This window comes from Xenia sp. Carnegie-2017, unplaced genomic scaffold (assembly GCF_021976095.1).
Source record: "Xenia sp. Carnegie-2017 unplaced genomic scaffold, XeniaSp_v1 HiC_scaffold_45, whole genome shotgun sequence".
Taxonomy (NCBI): Eukaryota; Metazoa; Cnidaria; class Anthozoa; order Malacalcyonacea; family Xeniidae; genus Xenia; species Xenia sp. Carnegie-2017.
The window spans coordinates 678,593-698,665 of NW_025813510.1; the positions used below are offsets into that span (position 1 = coordinate 678,593).

A 20,073-nucleotide genomic window follows, 5' to 3' on the forward strand; every position below is an offset into this window, starting at 1 on the left:
GATTTTTTCAATACTGTTTCAGTCATGACAGATACATTTTTTCGACAAAGTACTCCCAGAAATCGCGGGAAATGCGCTCCAGTAGCCTTCAAAATCCAAAAATTTTCTGGGGGAGCATGCCCCCAGAACCCCTAGATAGCTTCGCGGCATGCCGCGAACCTCACCCCCAGCGCTTGCCTATTAAATTCGGTCACCGCACGCCACTGGACTTCATGACATTTGAACGAGAACGATTTTTTCTTTGCATGTTTGATGCATGCGAGACTTTGCATACAGTGATATGTAGCTTAAAAAATGGCGTATTCTCTATTTAAAGTAAGGGTTACATAAAGAAGAGCGCCATGACCGCTCCAACGTCTGCGGGAGAACGGCTCATTGACTATTTCGTTGTTTGCGGACTTGACAATGTGTTCTGCTTGGAACCCGACCAGCTATTAGGTATGATACTTTACGACGGTTTTTCTCTAAAACGGTCGAAGTTAGAGTCATTTTAACACGTGTGTGTGTGATAATCTTATTTAACATTTGAAATGAGAATGCTACTTTGTAGTTATTGTATAGAAAACGTATCGCTGCCGACCAAAAATTGTCAACATGTTGAAATGTGCGACTTGAACAGCTGTGCACATAGATTGACGAGTTTACGTATTTCCGTATACAAATTTCTTGTAATCAAAGTTCATTACAGTTTTGTTTAATGACTGACTAATCATTTGAGAGGTTTTTATTTCAATTTAAACTTACCCCTTCAAAGCAACAATTTATTGCGTTTTTGACACGCGATGTTTATCGTATCTTTTTACTTGCTTAGGCTAAGATTATGAAGTCATGATAAAGATCGTGCTCTTTGATGCGACGTTTGCTCGCTGCGACTTCGTGCTGACATTCACAAATGCGCGAATGAAAGTCTTTTTTATACAATTTTTTGTTTACGAAGGGTTGTTAATTAACAAATGGTGTTTGTTGTTGGTTGCATGGATTGTGAAATTTGATGGTGATTTTTTGCATGTTGTGTCGATCTCATATTACTGTTGTTTCATTATTACCATTTGTAATATGTGAAGGTTGAAGATGTTAAGTTTACATTTTATGTATTCCAAGATTATTATGTGCAAGCTATTTATATCAGATTGTGTTCGGACAACAGCCAATTCAATTTCAAGATGCATTGGTTGCCAAGCACTCTTCACAGTTTGACAGCACGATGTTCCATATAATGGTTTAGGTAAAGGCTAAGGTTAGGGTTGGGAGCTATGGTCAAAGTTAGGCTTACAATTAAATTAGGGGTTGAATAGGGGCTGAGTTGTTTGGACCAAGTTATTGAATACAGTTGAATACAGTAATTGACTACTTTCAGGTTATTACAGTGGCTGTTTTGAGATCCAAGCTGTTGAAGTTATTGTAGTCATTGAAGTTGTTGTACTCATTTTTTTTAACATCTTATATGTAAAATATTATAACATTTAATTTCTCCTTCATACTTGATGTAGTTGCTTTGTTTAAAGCATATATGATTTTTGCCAATTTTTTGTGTTGACAGGTGTGGTTATTTGAGATTTTTTGTTTTGACAATTGGATGCATTAAGTATTCTCATAAGTATTCTCATTAAAATATTCTGACTGTTGGGACTCTTATTCATTTATTTGATGATACAAGTTTTGCCTACATAATTTAATTCAATTACCTTAACACACATAATTTAATGTAAAGTACATATTATTATTACATCTAAAAACAGTTATTTATTTGTTAAATCATTTTTATGCTAAATGAACTTTTCTTCCTTCCTCAACATTCTCCTGCAAGTCAAACAATGACATTAACATTGGTTGCTTTCATAGCTAGAAATGGGAAAAATATGACCTGTTGGGCCCGGAAGAGTGAACTTTTTCTTCCCAATTATTTTTTTGACTGATGTTTTATGTTTTTTTTTAATAGTACTAGAAAGCAATAACTTAATAATTTTTATTTGAAGTAAAGGGCAACTCAACTGAGCAAGCCATATGCAGTGTCAACAATTTTTGCTCAAACAGCTAAAAGATTTTCCATTTTGTGTTTCTTCATGTTGCAATATTGCAAAATGTCAAGAATGTTTATATCCTTTCATTTCATAAATTCAAGTATTTCTTTGGTTTCTTTTGTAGGTGATTCACATCACGTTCCACCCCTTGAAAGGTCTTATCGGGCAAAGACATTAGCTCATTATCTCGATCATGTCCCCTGGAATCCATTTGATGAACATGCAGTTTGCATGGTATGATTTATGCTTGGTTTGAAACAACCAATTTTTCATAAAAGAAACCTTGTTACTTTGCTAAAGTGAGAAGGGGGGGACTGAGCTTGAGAAGCTGAGGGATCTGAGCAAGGGAAGCATTTAGCCATTATATTGTTTATTTAAAACGAGACTCTGTTTTGTAAATTGTTGTGACTCTAGCAACATCTGTGTGTGTCATAAGGGAGAAAGTTTTCTTCAAACCTATGCGTCACGTGTGCATGCATTGTGAAATTTCACTACTTAAACTTAAGACTTTGTTATAAGTTTGAGCATTGATGTCAGAAAGCAGTAACATAACGAATCTGTAAGATTAGGAAGCCGTGATATTACGTACAAAGTTGTAACGTTAGAGCGTTGTATCTTGCATTGAGAAGCCGTAAAACTTGTAATCTGTTTCGTGAGAAATCTTCAACGCGAGAAAGTTGTAACGTTTGAATCGAAATCGTAATGTTGGGAAGGCGTAACTTAAGGAAGGCATCACATTAGAAAGTCGTAACTTTCGAAACCTCTGACATTAGAAAATCGTTGCTTTTAGAAGGCGTAACTCCTGAAAGTAGTTGAAAGAAATTTATCGACGTCTAACATTCAGAATTTCGGTTTCAAAAGAAAAACAAGCATGAAACATTTTAATATATTTTATGGCCCTTGAATTGATTTAAGCATTTTTGCAGGGGGCTTAAATTGTCATAAACGTACCAAGTTTCATAATTTTTGTTATACTTCCAAGTGACAGCGCCTTTATTTATTGTTGACAAGACGCCCACAGGGCGTTCACTTGTTTAAGGCCCAGGAAAAATAAAAATGAAAGTGATTATACGTCGGCATGTGGCCTGTATAATTATCAGGCGCATACTTAGAGTGACGTGGTTTTAAAAAATTGTATCCAGTTTAGCTGTTTTAAGGCCTGCTCCACTACGGAAAGGACAGTTTTAACAGTAATTTTTGTTTATAACTACTGCGTTTTTGCAATCGCACTACCTATTCATCGAAAGAGCATTTCTATTAATGTTTGCCCGCATGTGTTGAATAAACATATGCACGTGCAAAGACTAAAGATGGCACTCAAGACAATCAAATATGCATGTGACGTAGCTTTGACACAAACGCAAGCGAAAGGAAGAGAGTTGGACATAAGTATGTGCACTCGATGTACCTTTGAAACCCGACTAATAACGATGACCCCTCTTGCTCCCTGTGTCATAAGGTCTAATTCATAAGAAACTTAGCTACCTAAAAGACAATTAAATATGCACTCGCTCTTCTAGAAATCATAAGAAATATTAATCACAAGGTTAAATAGTTGGAATGTTATTAAACAAAAAGAATGATAGGGACTTGTAGTGTATAAGGCTCTCTGCTTTTGAGTAGACTTGTAGGCTCGTTTACAAGGAAGAGGAGTGGAAGGTTAATTTCTCAAATGTTGTTAGATAAGGTCGTTATTGTTTGTAGTTGTTGGTTATAGCGTTGTGCTATCATTCTTTTTGTTTAAGAAATATTAAGTTGACCAAGCTTAATGCGAATATAAATTTGCGAAACACCATGTTTTTCTTGCACGAAAGCAATCATTATATAGCAAGTAAAACCCTTCCACTCTTCAAATCTGTTCCAGGCTCTCTACTTTTGAGTAGACTTGTCTCTTTTGCAAGGAGGAGGAGTGGAAAGATTTACTTGCTATATTATGATTTCTTTAGTGTAAGGAAAACAAGATTGAGGTGTTTCGCAAATTTATACTTGCATTAAGCTCGGCCAACTTAATGTTTCACATAATTTTTATTAAAAAAAACATTTAATGATTTCATGTACACTCAGTCTTTGTCGAAACATTTTTAGTTATCACTACCGAACGGTCTTCAATTCAAGCTCAACACAGAAACTCACAATCCGTCATTTCACTCCTTTCTTATAACGCGCGAGGACGGCTCGAGGATGAACGGTTTTTCTCTCACGTTTTACGAAAAAGTGAAAGACTACGAGATATGTCAAGCGATGCAGGTATGTGCCGAATGTTTGATGTGAAAGTTTAGTTTTATAAAAATGATATGTTGCTAGCGGTCGTTTCAAGGGCAGATTTTTTGAGGGGCAAGGGGTGCGCACCTCCCACCCTCCAAAAAAATTCTCTAGCACCCCCTTTAGAAAAATTCTAACATGATAATATGTACTGTAGACGATTAATATAACAGTACTACTAAACTAGGGATCCAAGGACAGTGCAGTTTCTTAAAAAAAATGTTCCTAATCATGGCAAATAAAATACGAAATCTTAGTATCAAACCTTGTCGTTTCAAAAAATGCCAAACTGAAATTACGAGAAGTGCTTATCAAAGGCCAAGCAGTTTGTTTTTTTGACGAATAGCTACAACTTTCTCTAAGATTGCGTAAATAAACATTAATTTGTTTGCGCACTTACGTTGCAGATACATGATAAGGATATTTGACACGACACAATTAAGACATTCATGCATTACATTCTTTTATTATTACTAAGCAGTATACAACATATAAATTACGAAATCACTCATGATTTACTTACTTTGTTTCGGTTATGTTGTATTTTTTTTATTCTTCTGACACATATGTGAAGTTCATGTATTCAGAAGAACAAAATGCTTTGTTTGCGATATTTTTAGCGCTAAATTCCACCTAATTAAATAATAAGAGAACCGAGTAGTAAAATGCAACGATGCTCGAAAATATTTACGTAGAACAATTTGCATCAGTTGATGAACAAGTCCAGTTTCTGGCAAGTTTGAGTGGAATGCACGTTCATTTCGTATTTAAACTAGACTGACTGACTGACTGACTGACTCGTGTGAATTTTGGCTACTCACCACAATACTACAAAGTTCCCGTGGAAACTTTGCACTAAAAATCTAGAGCAGCCATTGGTTTCATCAACAACCGGATCATTGTGTACTCCCTTGGGACATATTTCAACTGTCCACTTTTCGTTTTTTATCTAGGTTCTACAAGATATGTATATTGCCGAGTTGGCGCTATCCTCTAACAATTCCAGGTCACATTCTGCCGTACATTGCCATAGCCATGTAGAGGGGTTTCATTCGTACGAGCGCAAGAATTTCCCGTCACCAACACGCAAAGGCATTAAGTTGTACGATTCAGAAGAACACAATCTTCTTGTTTCCAAGTCCCTGTGTCTGGTCATGCCTTTTCCTTTTGTGAGCGCAGCAAAATCGTGCCTGAATAAGATATATCAGGGGGGGTTGAGTGAAGGTACATTCAGGTTAACAATGGAATGCTACATCCACAATCTGATTTATGAAGTGCCACTGCCTCCCCCGGGAAGGAATCTAAAGTTTACCTGCATTAGAGATGACGTGTTGTGCCAAAGGCCGGGCGAGAATGAATGATTACCCTTTGGAAGTTTGGAAGATGTCTTCAATTTAATTGGTGTGAAAGATTTTATAAAACTTATTTCGTGTGTGATGTTGGAGCATCAGATATTGATTTTGGGATCTGGTAAGTTTTATTGTCATCATGCCGGACAAGATTGAGTTTGAAAGCTGCTGGTAATTCTATAAATATTTAAGTCGTTTACAATGGCGGAGATCGGTATGTTGCAAAACGAACGAAAGTTCGATAATAATAAGTCAAATCAAGTTTTAAGGTTTTTTGAAAAAAAGTTTTTAATGCTCCCATGCTTTTGGTGTTCTTTTCATCATTTTCTGGTAGTAAAGTTGCGATTTGTTTATTTTGAACATGGCAAACTGGCAACATTAATGTAACTGATGTGTCACAAGAATTTCCATCAAATTTCTTTAAGAGTAACGCTGTATATTTTATTGTTCTCAGTGATCTTGCTATCGCTAACCCACGTTGAATAACATTTTGTAAAAACTCTTCAATTTAGACTTTTATACATTTATGTTGGTCGCTGAAACCATTGTGTCTTTAATTTTTCCATACAATTGGCAACATGTGTATGTGCCCATACTTCCCGCCTCTCTTCTTCATTTCCTCGAAGCTCCCGTACCTTTCATCATGGGTCTATACTGCAAGGACACAGACGACATAGATGATTTTCTTCCCTCAAAGGTAATGCACGCGAGATTTATTGAGATACTTCAAACCGTCTACGGTAGTTTTACTTTCTCATTTATGGTCAGTAGCGTATCCAGTTTGACAAGTTTTGGTCCTGTTATATAAATTTCAGATCATTATCATTTTTCTGTAAGTCAGCGCAGAAAACGTTTCACAGCAGGACCAAACTTGCATCTGGGCAATCCACCAACTGCAGTAGTTTCAATATATAAGCTGTTAAAACGTTGTTAAAACAATAGATTTCTATAAAATAAACTATGTTAATGATCAGAAATTTACCTAGCGCGACCAAATTTTGAGGGCTGGCCACGGTACTGGCTATTGCAACAGAAAAATTAAAGTATATTGTAAAGCAACAGTGAATACAAGACTTCAAAAATCTCTCCATGATTTCCATAAATTTACAACTATTGGCGTTTCTTGAAATATTTCGGAATACATAGATGGAACGTCAAACTTGCAGAGTGTTGACGTAAAAATTGTTTTTTCTTTCTTTAATTTTTGGTCGTAACATTTGGCCGACAAACCAAAATCTCTGGGCCCTATAAGTATGTCACAATCAATTCTTTTTTTTCCATCTATAGCTACATCAATGGCGAAACCAGCCGGATATTTCACTCTTACAATGCAAATTTTTCATCAAAATTATTAGAAAATTTATTCAATGTATTGTGTTACCAGTGATTAAGTACAAAATATTTCTATTCTAGGAGTAAAAACGGGCTGGTTTCGCCACATTACCTGTTGATTTGTTAATGTATTGTAAAATTTTCTTTGAAGCAAAACTTCATTATTTAAAACCATTCTTTGCTGTTCTGTTACTAAGTTATGCATTTGTTCTGTTACTCCTGCAATCCTGCAATCAGTCTTTGCTCATGCAAATTAGCAAAATTTAGCTTTTAGGATATGGCTTTATAAAATAAAACACAATAAAACGCGCGCGCTGATTTGTCAATATCCGTGTTCTCATTAGCCCGTGCAAACATTATGCAATCTTAGCTCAATCAAATAAATCAATCTTTAAGAGTTTGAAAGCCAATCATAAATACATGTTAGAGGAAAAATTTAAGCGTTTGTTTTCAATTTATCTGTTTTGTGTTTATTAATTTTATAAAAGAATAAAAGATGTTTGCACAGGCTTAAGTATGTAAACCTCGAACACGTTCGTGAGACGTTCGTGAGATCTCTCGAATTGATGCAACCGATCTTCTCTCGAGTTTTCCCGAAGTTCTTTTTGAATGAGCTTGTGTGAACACAGTTAACATATTTTATTTCTAAGTAAACACGATGATTTTTGACCTTACCTGGACTGATTAAAGAATCGTTGTGAAGCACAATGCGACACGCGCCTCTTGTTTGTTTATATTCGTGCTAAGTATGATAATTTATTCCATCAAACGATGATCTTTCTCTTTGACACTTTGCACAACTTAGGTAATAGTTAAAAGTATGTGTTTCCAAATACCAAGTATTTATTTAAATACCAGGTTTTGGTCTTCCTCTTTTTGAAAGTTTTCAACCGTTGAGCTTGCCATAATTTTGAATAGTTATTTGCCCACCCAAAAAGTACGTTTATGAAAAAAATCAGTAGCAGGCATCTGAACATACTTTTTTGATTCAAAAACGAGTCAAATTTTTATTCATCCACAAAAGATGGAGAGATTATTGACGGATTGCAAACTGATACAGCGTTTGTCTTTATTCAACCAAGAAAATGACCGCGGAGATCATTTGAGCGCGCGTTGCATTGTGGTTGACAATGATTCTTTACCTTCATAAAAATCCACTCTGATGGTTATTTGATTTTTTTCTTCAGTCTTCTCTTTGCTGTTTGGATATCAACAATCGAGTTTTGACAGTTCCAGAAGAATTACCAGACTTACCGTTCGCCGAAGAATTGGCACGAGACCTTTCGGAAGTGCTTGTTAAATTTAACAGCAAAAGAATTAAAAGTGTTTCGAAAATGGACTCCTCTACTTCACCTACAAATAGAAAAAAGAAATCTCTTGACGAACGTGTAACTGCTAGAAAATTTGTCAAAAAACTCGATGTGTGGAAAGCCGGATCAAGTTATTTAAGAGCAGCTAAAAGCGTTTCGAACTTATCTATTCAGGAAAATCCTCGACTGGCATCGTTGGATAAAGTTGCTCGCAAAACCGGAATCCAAACGAACTTGAATATGCAAAAATATAAAAGTTTGACCGACATCAATAATATGGACCCAAAGTTGAACGACATGACGAAAGCTTTGGACTCAGGCATGATTCGACAGTACGAGTTCAATGTGGAGGTGCGCGAAATTCTTTTAAACTGCTTTATACAGGTTTTTCTCGACTACGAAAGCTTCGTGTTTCATCCGAAAGATGACCAGGACGTGGAAGAATGGATTCAAAATCGCGAAGAAATGGAGAATTTCGACAAGACTGCCTTCCAGTCCGATCAACCAGCAACGTTTTTGTCTTTTCTTTCACCTTTCATCGAAACACAAATGTTTGCTTCATTTATCGACGCAAAACTGATCAGTTTGTCGGAGCGTGATTCTAGATTCGAGTTATTTGATCAAACGATATCTTCCATGAAGAATAGATTGGACATAAACAGATCACATTCCTACGAGAAATGCCAAAGTACAAAAAGCTCGGGTTGGTATATTTTAAGCGTATTTTTCAATTTTTTTTCTACATTAAAGTGGTATACAGACTTAGCCCAATTGCATTTGCAGCTCAACCACAAACCACAGTATAGAAACAAAAAGTAGTCCCACTCTATAGAAATTTTTTGGTGTAGTGCATATCTTATTAAGCATGTGAGTAACATAGTGGCATTCAGTAAATTGCAGTTTCTGACCAACAGTGGCGCTGAGGAGGCAAGCCGCAGCCAGCAATCTAATTACTGGCTGCTGCTTAGTGCTGTGCAACTTAGTGCTTTATACAGCACTAAGTTGTACAGTGAAGTGACGCACTGTTTGTTTGTATACTGTGGCTCAACTGTGGCATTATGATGTTATATACGCCTTTTTTTGTGGAGTGCTAACTTTGTTCGTTGTTAAAAACTTCCGTGAATACATCCATTCTTTCCGATGCAAATTTTTCGAGAGAAAACTGCATTTATATATTTGGAGAGTGTTGTTTAAGATAATGTTGTTTATGGTGGGGAAACATGTGACGTTCGTGCTCATGTTCTCCACAGTCAGGCTGCTTTCGTGTAGATTACGAATATGCAGACGGATCCTTTGGATCTTACGTTGGAGTTAAAATTTTAGGGGCTGATTACTGTTGTAGTTAAGACGAAATAACACGTGGTCGAGCAAATGGTTTCACCCGCCAATTTTTTCCGCAATAGAAATCCAGCCTAATGCGATCGAAAATTTAATTGCTTTAAATTTCAGGCTAACACAACAAGGGCGAGACTAGAACGTTAATTGGGGGAAGGTAAATATTCATGTACTCAGCTCTGACCTGCTGATTTCTTTTCTTGGCGATTTTAATTTCAAAAAAATCAGCAGGGCAGAGCTGAATATATGAATATTCACCCTTCCCCTCACTCCAATTAGCACAATTAACGTTCTACTTTCGGTCCTGAACACAACGACCGTATTTTGATGTCAATTATGGCTCGATACCTTCCCAATTATGACTTATTAGACAATTACATAAGAGAACTTTACTGCATGTTATTACAATCAAATAGCATTGTCTTCGCAAACTTAACAAACAATAAGCAATAAGAACTAAAGATCGCTGTTACACAATGACACTGATTTTGTCAGTGATGCTACAGAGTTGAAAGTAAGAATTGGGTTTTTGGTCTTCATAAGTAGTAAAACTATGGCATAACAGATTGTCTTAACCTGACTTTACCGACATTTTTTCTTTCTTTAGAAATATAATTTTTTCTGTTATTTTTACGTAATAAATATGATGAAAATTCGACACTTTCGTATGATAGTGTTAAAAATTTATGTTTTTTGGGTTTGAAGTTTTTTCTTGCATTTATAAAGATGCTTTGATTAAGAAATAAAAGATGTTTACTGTGTTTCTAAGGGCAGTAATGCATGCAAACTGAGGAGACCTTTACGAGAACTCGAGAGCTGATCAGTGCAAGCCCGAGACTTTCCCTCTAACAAGTATTCATGATTGATTTGAGAATTCTCTTTGATTTATTGAATTGACTCAGTTCAGATCTATTTGCACAGGCTAATGTAAACTCAGCTATAGACCACTAAAGGTAAAAGATAATCGCATTGAAACAGTATTGAAATTCGAGGCGAGGAACAAAAAAATCAAAAATAAGAATTCTGAGTCGCATAATAAATGAATGAAGATGCAAAACAATGTCACAAGTATATAGAAAATTGGTAGATTTTGTTGATTTTGAATTACGTTGATTTTGAAATGGTGCATTAAACTACATGTTCCAGCAACGAAGATTGCCGTTTTAACGTCAAAATATTTTTCAAAATCCTCCACAAACTTACGCACTGTCTACTTCGTCGCAGAGAAAAGCATCTTCGATTAATTCGGGAAAGAAACCATCTCCAAGGCCTAAAACAATATTTCCTCAGAATAATTATATAAAAACAAGACATGTTTCCTTAAATATAGTTTAAAACATAGTTCGTTAAAAACAAAAGCAGCTATAGCTACAGACAACGCAAAAACACAACGCACAACGTACCTCTTCTTATTTCTACATCAAGTACATGTGGACTTGGAGCAGTATGGTCGACCGAGTTCGTTCTTCTATACAATATTTGCAATAAAACGCGCGTATTTTGCCATGTTTAGCTATGGATTTATATGTAATTTACAAAAATATGCTTTGTTTCGCAGAAGTACCTTCAAGAAAACGAAAATGCCCGCAGTCCAAAGTCTCAACTCGGCGATATGAGTCTAAATTCATCTGATGCACACATCAACTTCATTCAACGATTATTGACCGAGTGCAAAGCGAGGGTGAGTTGAAAACGTTCATTACATACAACATGCTTTTAACAAAACTGTTTTCAACTCGATGTAACGATTATTACGCTTCTTGTTTGTACAGACGAAAAGAATGCTGGTAATGAAGATGGGCCAGGAAGCGAGGGACCTGGGTCATAATGACGCGAATGGAGTTGAAGAAAACAGTCTGATTGCCGGTTTGTGTGACCTCCTGGACAGAATCTGGGGTCATGGGCCTTACGATTTGAAGGTATCTTTCAGTGTCTTTTCACTTACGACCGATTTTTTGGCGGGAATAGACAAATTTGTAAAGACTCGAGAACACGAAGTAGCTAAATGCAACGCATATTAACGACTAAAGCTTGTTTTTCAAACTCTTGAACATCGTCTGTGGATTATTGAAACTTTAGAATTGCAAATGATTGTGTTTGACTTAATATCGTAGGACGAACCTTAACGAGAGAGAGAGCGGCAGGGATCACTTTTTAAAGGTCATGGTTTTTATTAATATAGTAGGAGAACAAAAAAGTATATAAAGAACTAAATGACCTTCTAGAGCATTGAGTAGCTATGCGGTGTTAAAAAATATGTTTTAATATAATCAACTGTTATTGATTTGTGTGAAATATGGCACTTGTTGAATCTTTTTCTTGGCTGTTGCGGAGGCCTAAGTTCTACAACATATAAAACATACTGGTGATTAGATAGTCGTTGTCATGACGTAACACTGCGTGCTGGATGGAATGACGTAATTCATCCAACACTATTTCTAATACATTTAGAATTACCAAAAATTGCTGAAGAACTTCACTTTTAATTTCTGTTAAAAAATGCGTAAACATGGTTTTCTTTCGTAATCATTCAATGTTGTTTCCCATAGGCTAAATCTCCATTATGGCTCCATATAATGTCCTACTACAACAGTTGGGATGGAGATGAGATGATTATGAATGAAGGCAGTTCCAACTCACCCTGTAAGTTTTTACTCACCTGATTACATATTGACTTGAACGCCACAGTAATAAACTAAAGGCTGCGGTTTATTTGGCTACAAATATTCGCTTTTTAACATAGTTAATTTCATGTGAGAAGCAATTTTGTCTGTTAGTAGAATGGGGTACTTGTGCACACGAATTGTTTTTACATTTTTCACTTGCACAAAAGCTCAACGAATACATATGGGAGACGAATATATGTGTAAGAGTGGTAATGGTGCGAAAGGTGCTTTTCTCCCACAAACTGTTGATGAAAACTGCCATCTTTTTTTCTAAAGTCAATTATGCAATGCGATGTCTTGTCGAGGGAATTTGCATGATAAACAAGATTCACCACCTCGAGAGCAAAGCAAATTAAAACAATACAAACCGTCAAGTGATTAAGTCGTTTTAAATGTTACATTTGATGAACCAATTGTTACGTCATGATTACGTCATGTATACGTTCTGAAGGTCGAGTGAGACTTTAAATAATATCTAAGTTTCTCAATTTTTTAAACTTATAGATTTCCTTCTGGTCGATGGCTATCAAAAAGCAATGACGATGGTAGTACGTAGAGGTTATTGGTTGGCGAGCTTCAAAGAATACACAACAATAACCATAATGAGGGTATGTTTCTGTAGATAGATTTTTTGTTTATTGTGCTCTGTTTATCTTTCATATAACATCCTGTTCGGTCTATCTTACATACATTGTGTTCTGTCTATCTTACATACATCGTGTTCTGTCTATCTTACATATATTGTGTTCTGTCTATCTTACATACATTGTGTTCTGTCTATTTACATACATCGTGTTCTGTCTATCTTACATACATCGTGTTCTGTCTATCTTACATACATCGTGTTCTGTCTATCTTACATACATCGTCTTCTGTCTATCTTACATGCATCGTGTTCTGTCTATTGTACATACATCGTGTTCTGTCTGTCTTATATACATCGTGTTCTGTATATTTTACATACACCGTGTTCTGTCTGTCTTACATACATCGTGTTCTGCCTATCTTACATACATCGTGTTCTGTCTATCTTACATACATCGTGTTCTGTCTATCTTACATACATCGTGTTCTGTCTATCTTACATACATCGTGTTCTGTCTATCTTACATACATCGTGTTCTGTCTATCTTACATACATCGTGTTCTGTCTATCTTACGTACATTGTGTTCTGTCTATTTACATACATCGTGTTCTGTCTATCTTACATGCATCGTGTTCTGTCTATTTTACATACATCGTGTTCTGTCTATCTTACATACATCGTGTTCTGTCTATCTTACATACATCGTGTTCTGTCTATCTTACATACATCGTGTTCTGTCTATCTTACATACATCGTGTTCTGTCTATCTTACATACATCGTGTTCTGTCTATCTTACATACATCGTGTTCTGTCTATCTTACATACATCGTGTTCTGTCTATCTTACATACATCGTGTTCTGTCTATCTTACATACATCGTGTTCTGTCTATCTTACATACATCGTGTTCTGTCTATCTTACATACATCGTGTTCTGTCTATTGTACATACATCGTGTTCTGTCTATCTTACATACATCGTGTTCTGTCTATCTTACATACATCGTGTTCTGTCTATCTTACATACATCGTGTTCTGTCTATCTTACATACATCGTGTTCTGTCTATCTTACATACATCGTGTTCTGTCTATCTTACATACATCGTGTTCTGTCTATCTTACATACATCGTGTTCTGTCTATCTTACATACATCGTGTTCTGTCTATCTTACATACATCGTGTTCTGTCTATCTTACATGCATCGTGTTCTGTCTATCTTACATACATCGTGTTCTGTCTATCTTACATACATCGTGTTCTGTCTATCTTACATATCGTGTTCTGTCTATCTTACATACATCGTGTTCTGTCTATCTTACATACATCGTGTTCTGTCTATTTTACATACATCGTGTTCTGTCTATCTTACATACATCGTGTTCTGTCTCTATCTTACATACACCGTGTTCTGTCTATCTTACATACATCGTGTTCTGTCTATCTTACATACATCGTGTTCTGTCTATCTTACATACATCGTGTTCTGTCTATCTTACATACATCGTGTTCTGTCTATCTTACATACATCGTGTTCTGTCTATCTTACATACATCGTGTTCTGTCTATTTACATACATCGTGTTCTGTCTATCTTACATACATCGTGTTCTGTCTATCTTACATACATCGTGTTCTGTCTATCTTACATACATCGTGTTCTGTCTATCTTACATACATCGTGTTCTGTCTATTTACATACATCGTGTTCTGTCTATCTTACATACATCGTGTTCTGTCTATTTTACATACATCGTGTTCTGTCTATCTTACATACATCGTGTTCTGTCTATCTTACATGCATCGTGTTCTGTCTATCTTACATACATCGTGTTCTGTCTATCTTACATACATCGTGTTCTGTATATTTTACATACATCGTGTTCTGTCTATCTTACATACATCGTGTTCTGTCTATCTTACATACATCGTGTTCTGTCTATCTTACATACATCGTGTTCTGTCTATCTTACATACATCGTGTTCTGTCTATCTTACATACATCGTGTTCTGTCTATCTTACATACATCGTGTTCTGTCTATCTTACATACATCGTGTTCTGTCTATCTTACATACATCGTGTTCTGTCTATCTTACATACATCGTGTTCTGTCTATCTTACATACATCGTGTTCTGTCTATCTTACATACATCGTGTTCTGTCTATCTTACATACATCGTGTTCTGTCTATCTTACATACATCGTGTTCTGTCTATCTTACATACATCGTGTTCTGTCTATCTTACATACATCGTGTTCTGTCTATCTTACATACATCGTGTTCTGTCTATCTTACATACATTGTGTTCTGTCTATCTTACATACATCGTGTTCTGTCTATCTTACATGCATCGTGTTCTGTCTATTTTACATACATCGTGTTCTGTCTATCTTACATACATCGTGTTCTGTCTATCTTACATGCATCGTGCTCTGTCTATTGTACGTACATCGTGTTCTGTCTGTCTTATATACATCGTGTTCTGTATATTTTACATACATTGTGTTCTGTCTATCTTACATACATCGTGTTCTGCCTATCTTACATACATCGTGTTCTGTCTATCTTACATACATCGTGTTCTGTCTATCTTACATACATCGTGTTCTGTCTATCTTACATACATCGTGTTCTGTCTATCTTACGTACATTGTGTTCTGTCTATTTACATACATCGTGTTCTGTCTATCTTACATGCATCGTGTTCTGTCTATTTTACATACATCGTGTTCTGTCTATCTTACATACATCGTGTTCTGTCTATCTTACATACATCGTGTTCTGTCTATCTTACATACATCGTGTTCTGTCTATCTTACATACATCGTGTTCTGTCTATCTTACATACATCGTGTTCTGTCTATCTTACATACATCGTGTTCTGTCTATCTTACATACATTGTGTTCTGTCTATTTACATACATCGTGTTCTGTCTATCTTACATGCATCGTGTTCTGTCTATTTTACATACATCGTGTTCTGTCTATCTTACATACATCGTGTTCTGTCTATCTTACATGCATCGTGTTCTGTCTATTTACATACATCGTGTTCTGTCTATCTTACATACATCGTGTTCTGTATATTTTACATACATCGTGTTCTGTCTATCTTACATACATCGTGTTCTGTCTATCTTACATACATCGTGTTCTGTCTATCTTACATACATCGTGTTCTGTCTATCTTACATACATCGTGTTCTGTCTATCTTACATACATCGTGTTCTGTCTATCTTACATGCATCGTGTTCTGTCTATTGTACATACATCGTGTTCTGTCTATCTTACATACATCGTGTTCTGTATATTTTACATACATTGTGTTCTGTCTATCTTACATACATCGTGTTCTGTCTATCTTACATACATCGTGTTCTGTCTATCTTACATACATCGTGTTCTGTCTATCTTACATACATCGTGTTCTGTCTATCTTACATGCATCGTGTTCTGTCTATTTACATACATCGTGTTCTGTCTATCTTACATACATCGTGTTCTGTCTATTTTACATACATCGTGTTCTGTCTATCTTACATACATCGTGTTCTGTCTATCTTACATACATCGTGTTCTGTCTATCTTACATACATCGTGTTCTGTCTATCTTACATACATCGTGTTCTGTCTATCTTACATACATCGTGTTCTGTCTATCTTACATACATTGTGTTCTGTCTATTTACATACATCGTGTTCTGTCTATCTTACATACATCGTGTTCTGTCTATTTTACATACATCGTGTTCTGTCTATCTTACATACATCGTGTTCTGTCTATCTTACATGCATCGTGTTCTGTCTATTCTTACATACATCGTGTTCTGTCTGTCTTACATACATCGTGTTCTGTATATTTTACATACATCGTGTTCTGTCTATCTTACATACATCGTGTTCTGTCTCTATCTTACATACACCGTGTTCTGTCTGTCTTACATACATCGTGTTCTGCCTATCTTACATACATCGTGTTCTGTCTATCTTACATACATCGTGTTCTGTCTATCTTACATACATCGTGTTCTGTCTATCTTACATACATCGTGTTCTGTCTATCTTACATACATCGTGTTCTGTCTATCTTACATACATCGTGTTCTGTCTATCTTACATACATCGTGTTCTGTCTATCTTACATACATCGTGTTCTGTCTATCTTACATACATCGTGTTCTGTCTATTTTACATACATCGTGTTCTGTCTCTATCTTACATACATCGTGTTCTGTCTATCTTACATACATCGTGTTCTGTCTATCTTACATACATCGTGTTCTGTCTATCTTACATACATCGTGTTCTGTCTATCTTACATACATCGTGTTCTGTCTATCTTACATACATCGTGTTCTGTCTATCTTACATACATCGTGTTCTGTCTCTATCTTACATACACCGTGTTCTGTCTGTCTTACATACATCGTGTTCTGTCTATCTTACATACATCGTGTTCTGTCTATCTTACATACATCGTGTTCTGTCTATCTTACATACATCGTGTTCTGTCTATCTTACATACATCGTGTTCTGTCTATCTTACATACATCGTGTTCTGTCTATCTTACATACATCGTGTTCTGTCTATCTTACGTACATTGTGTTCTGTCTATTTACATACATCGTGTTCTGTCTATCTTACATGCATCGTGTTCTGTCTATTTTACATACATCGTGTTCTGTCTATCTTACATACATCGTGTTCTGTCTATCTTACATACATCGTGTTCTGTCTATTACATACATCGTGTTCTGTCTGTCTTACATACATCGTGTTCTGTATATTTTACATACATCGTGTTCTGTCTATCTTACATACATCGTGTTCTGTCTATCTTACATACATCGTGTTCTGTCTATCTTACATACATCGTGTTCTGTCTATCTTACATACATCGTGTTCTGTCTATCTTACATACATCGTGTTCTGTCTATCTTACGTACATTGTGTTGTGTCTATTTACATACATCGTGTTCTGTCTATCTTACATGCATCGTGTTCTGTCTATTTTACATACATCGTGTTCTGTCTATCTTACATACATCGTGTTCTGTCTATCTTACATACATCGTGTTCTGTCTATTGTACATACATCGTGTTCTGTCTGTCTTACATACATCGTGTTCTGTATATTTTACATACATCGTGTTCTGTCTATCTTACATACATCGTGTTCTGTCTATCTTACATACATCGTGTTCTGTCTATCTTACATACATCGTGTTCTGTCTATCTTACATACATCGTGTTCTGTCTATCTTACATACATCGTGTTCTGTCTATCTTACATGCATCGTGTTCTGTCTATTGTACGTACATCGTGTTCTGTCTATTGTACATACATCGTGTTCTGTCTGTCTTACATACATCGTGTTCTGTATATTTTACATACATCGTGTTCTGTCTGTCTTACATACATCGTGTTCTGTCTATCTTACATACATCGTGTTCTGTCTATCTTACATACATCGTGTTCTGTCTATCTTACATACATCGTGTTCTGTCTATCTTACATACATCGTGTTCTGTCTATCTTACATACATCGTGTTCTGTCTGTCTTACATACATCGTGTTCTGTATATTTTACATACATCGTGTTCTGTCTATCTTACATACATCGTGTTCTGTCTCTATCTTACATACATCGTGTTCTGTCTATCTTACATACGTCGTGTATCTTACATACATCGTGTTCTGTCTACCTTACATACATCGTGTTCTGTCTATCTTACATACATCGTGTTCTGTCTATCTTACGTACATTGTGTTCTGTCTATTTACATACATCGTGTTCTGTCTATCTTACATGCATCGTGTTCTGTCTATTTTACATACATCGTGTTCTGTCTATCTTACATACATCGTGTTCTGTCTATCTTACATGCATCGTGTTCTGTCTATTGTACATACATCGTGTTCTGTCTGTCTTACATACATCGTGTTCTGTATATTTTACATACATCGTGTTCTGTCTGTCTTACATACATCGTGTTCTGTCTCACTTACATACATCGTGTTCTGTCTATCTTACATACATCGTGTTTTGTCTGTCTTACATACATCGCGTTCTGTCTATTTTACATACATCGTGTTCTGTGTAACTTAGATATGTCGTATTCAACATCGAATTCTCCGCAAAGACGATCTCCGGTCATGACGAAAAAATGCAGAAAGTAAGGGGCAGTAGATGTCCACGTTATTTTGATCATATAATCAGTTGGCATTTCCCAATCTACGTACAAAAGTTATATGGTCTAGGTTACCAATCTACAGGAGTTATATGGTCTAGGTTGACAACTTACAGGAGTTATATGGTCTAGGTTACCAACCTACAGGAGTTATATGGTCTAGGTTGACAACTTACAGGAGTTTTATAGTCTAGGTTGACAACTTACAAGAGTTATATGGTCTAGATTTTACATTTTAAAGTCTCACTGAATTTTCTAGAGAATAAAATTTCTGTGGTTCAAGAAAACCTTGCAAATGCTGTCAATAAGATCGTGAAATACTTTTGCACAGAGGAATCGGAAGAGGTTGTTGATTTTATTTTAAAATGTCCGTCGCATAGTATAGCGAAACACTATTTTTGTGTTATCAGTACTTCCTTGTCGACATTATGTAGTATGTAGTATAATAAATGTATTAATTAGGAAACATCTAAAGATGCGATTTTGATGTGATCATAACAATACAGTCGCTATATCGCCTTGAAATTCTCTGCTTTCGTTCGGATTCTTCCTTATCCCCTTTATGATGGTGATTACATTTTCTTGCTAGAGAGGATATTTAACGTATTTATTATGTGGTGAAAATGGACTTTGTGACTCATTGGAGCAGATATGAACATCAACATTTACTATCGATGCTCAAAGAAAGAAGATGTGTTCCCAACAAACATAACATTGTCGCGTATTTATGTTCTATTTTCCTCATTGTGGAGGTAACCTTGTTTGTCTCACGCAAAGACAGTGTAATCGTGTAATATATATATGGAATTCAAAGGACTATACTTGAATAGAATAAGACTTCACATTAATGTAGTCCATTACACTCGAGGCTAAAATAGATTAAACTGAAATTTTCAAATATATTAATCTTTCTTATTTTACAAATAATCTATAAAAATCCATACATTTCAATCCAACAAGCTATAAAGAGAAAACTAAAGAATTATAACAACATAATTAATCATTACAAACGATTTT

General features: G+C 35.7%; 1 protein-coding gene and 1 long non-coding RNA gene across 2 annotated transcripts; one reads left to right on the top strand and one right to left on the bottom strand.

Annotated features, from left to right (window-relative positions):
* Positions 1-55: 55 nt before the first annotated feature.
* LOC124456344 (DENN domain-containing protein 5A-like) lies at positions 56-20,012 on the top strand. Its single transcript, XM_047006816.1, is given in 12 exon segments — positions 56-438; positions 2,146-2,255; positions 4,107-4,268; positions 5,237-5,753; positions 6,145-6,329; positions 8,152-8,994; positions 11,168-11,290; positions 11,382-11,528; positions 12,159-12,256; positions 12,780-12,883; positions 19,316-19,401; positions 19,646-20,012. Coding segments are annotated over 12 exon segments (2,538 nt in total). The 5' UTR covers positions 56-341; the 3' UTR covers positions 19,712-20,012.
* Positions 10,472-11,087, bottom strand: LOC124456349. The gene is made up of 2 exons (XR_006952227.1): positions 11,013-11,087; positions 10,472-10,879 (listed from the first exon to the last, which is right to left on the bottom strand). It is a non-coding gene; the product is annotated as an uncharacterized LOC124456349 (long non-coding RNA).
* Positions 20,013-20,073: the final 61 nt, after the last annotated feature.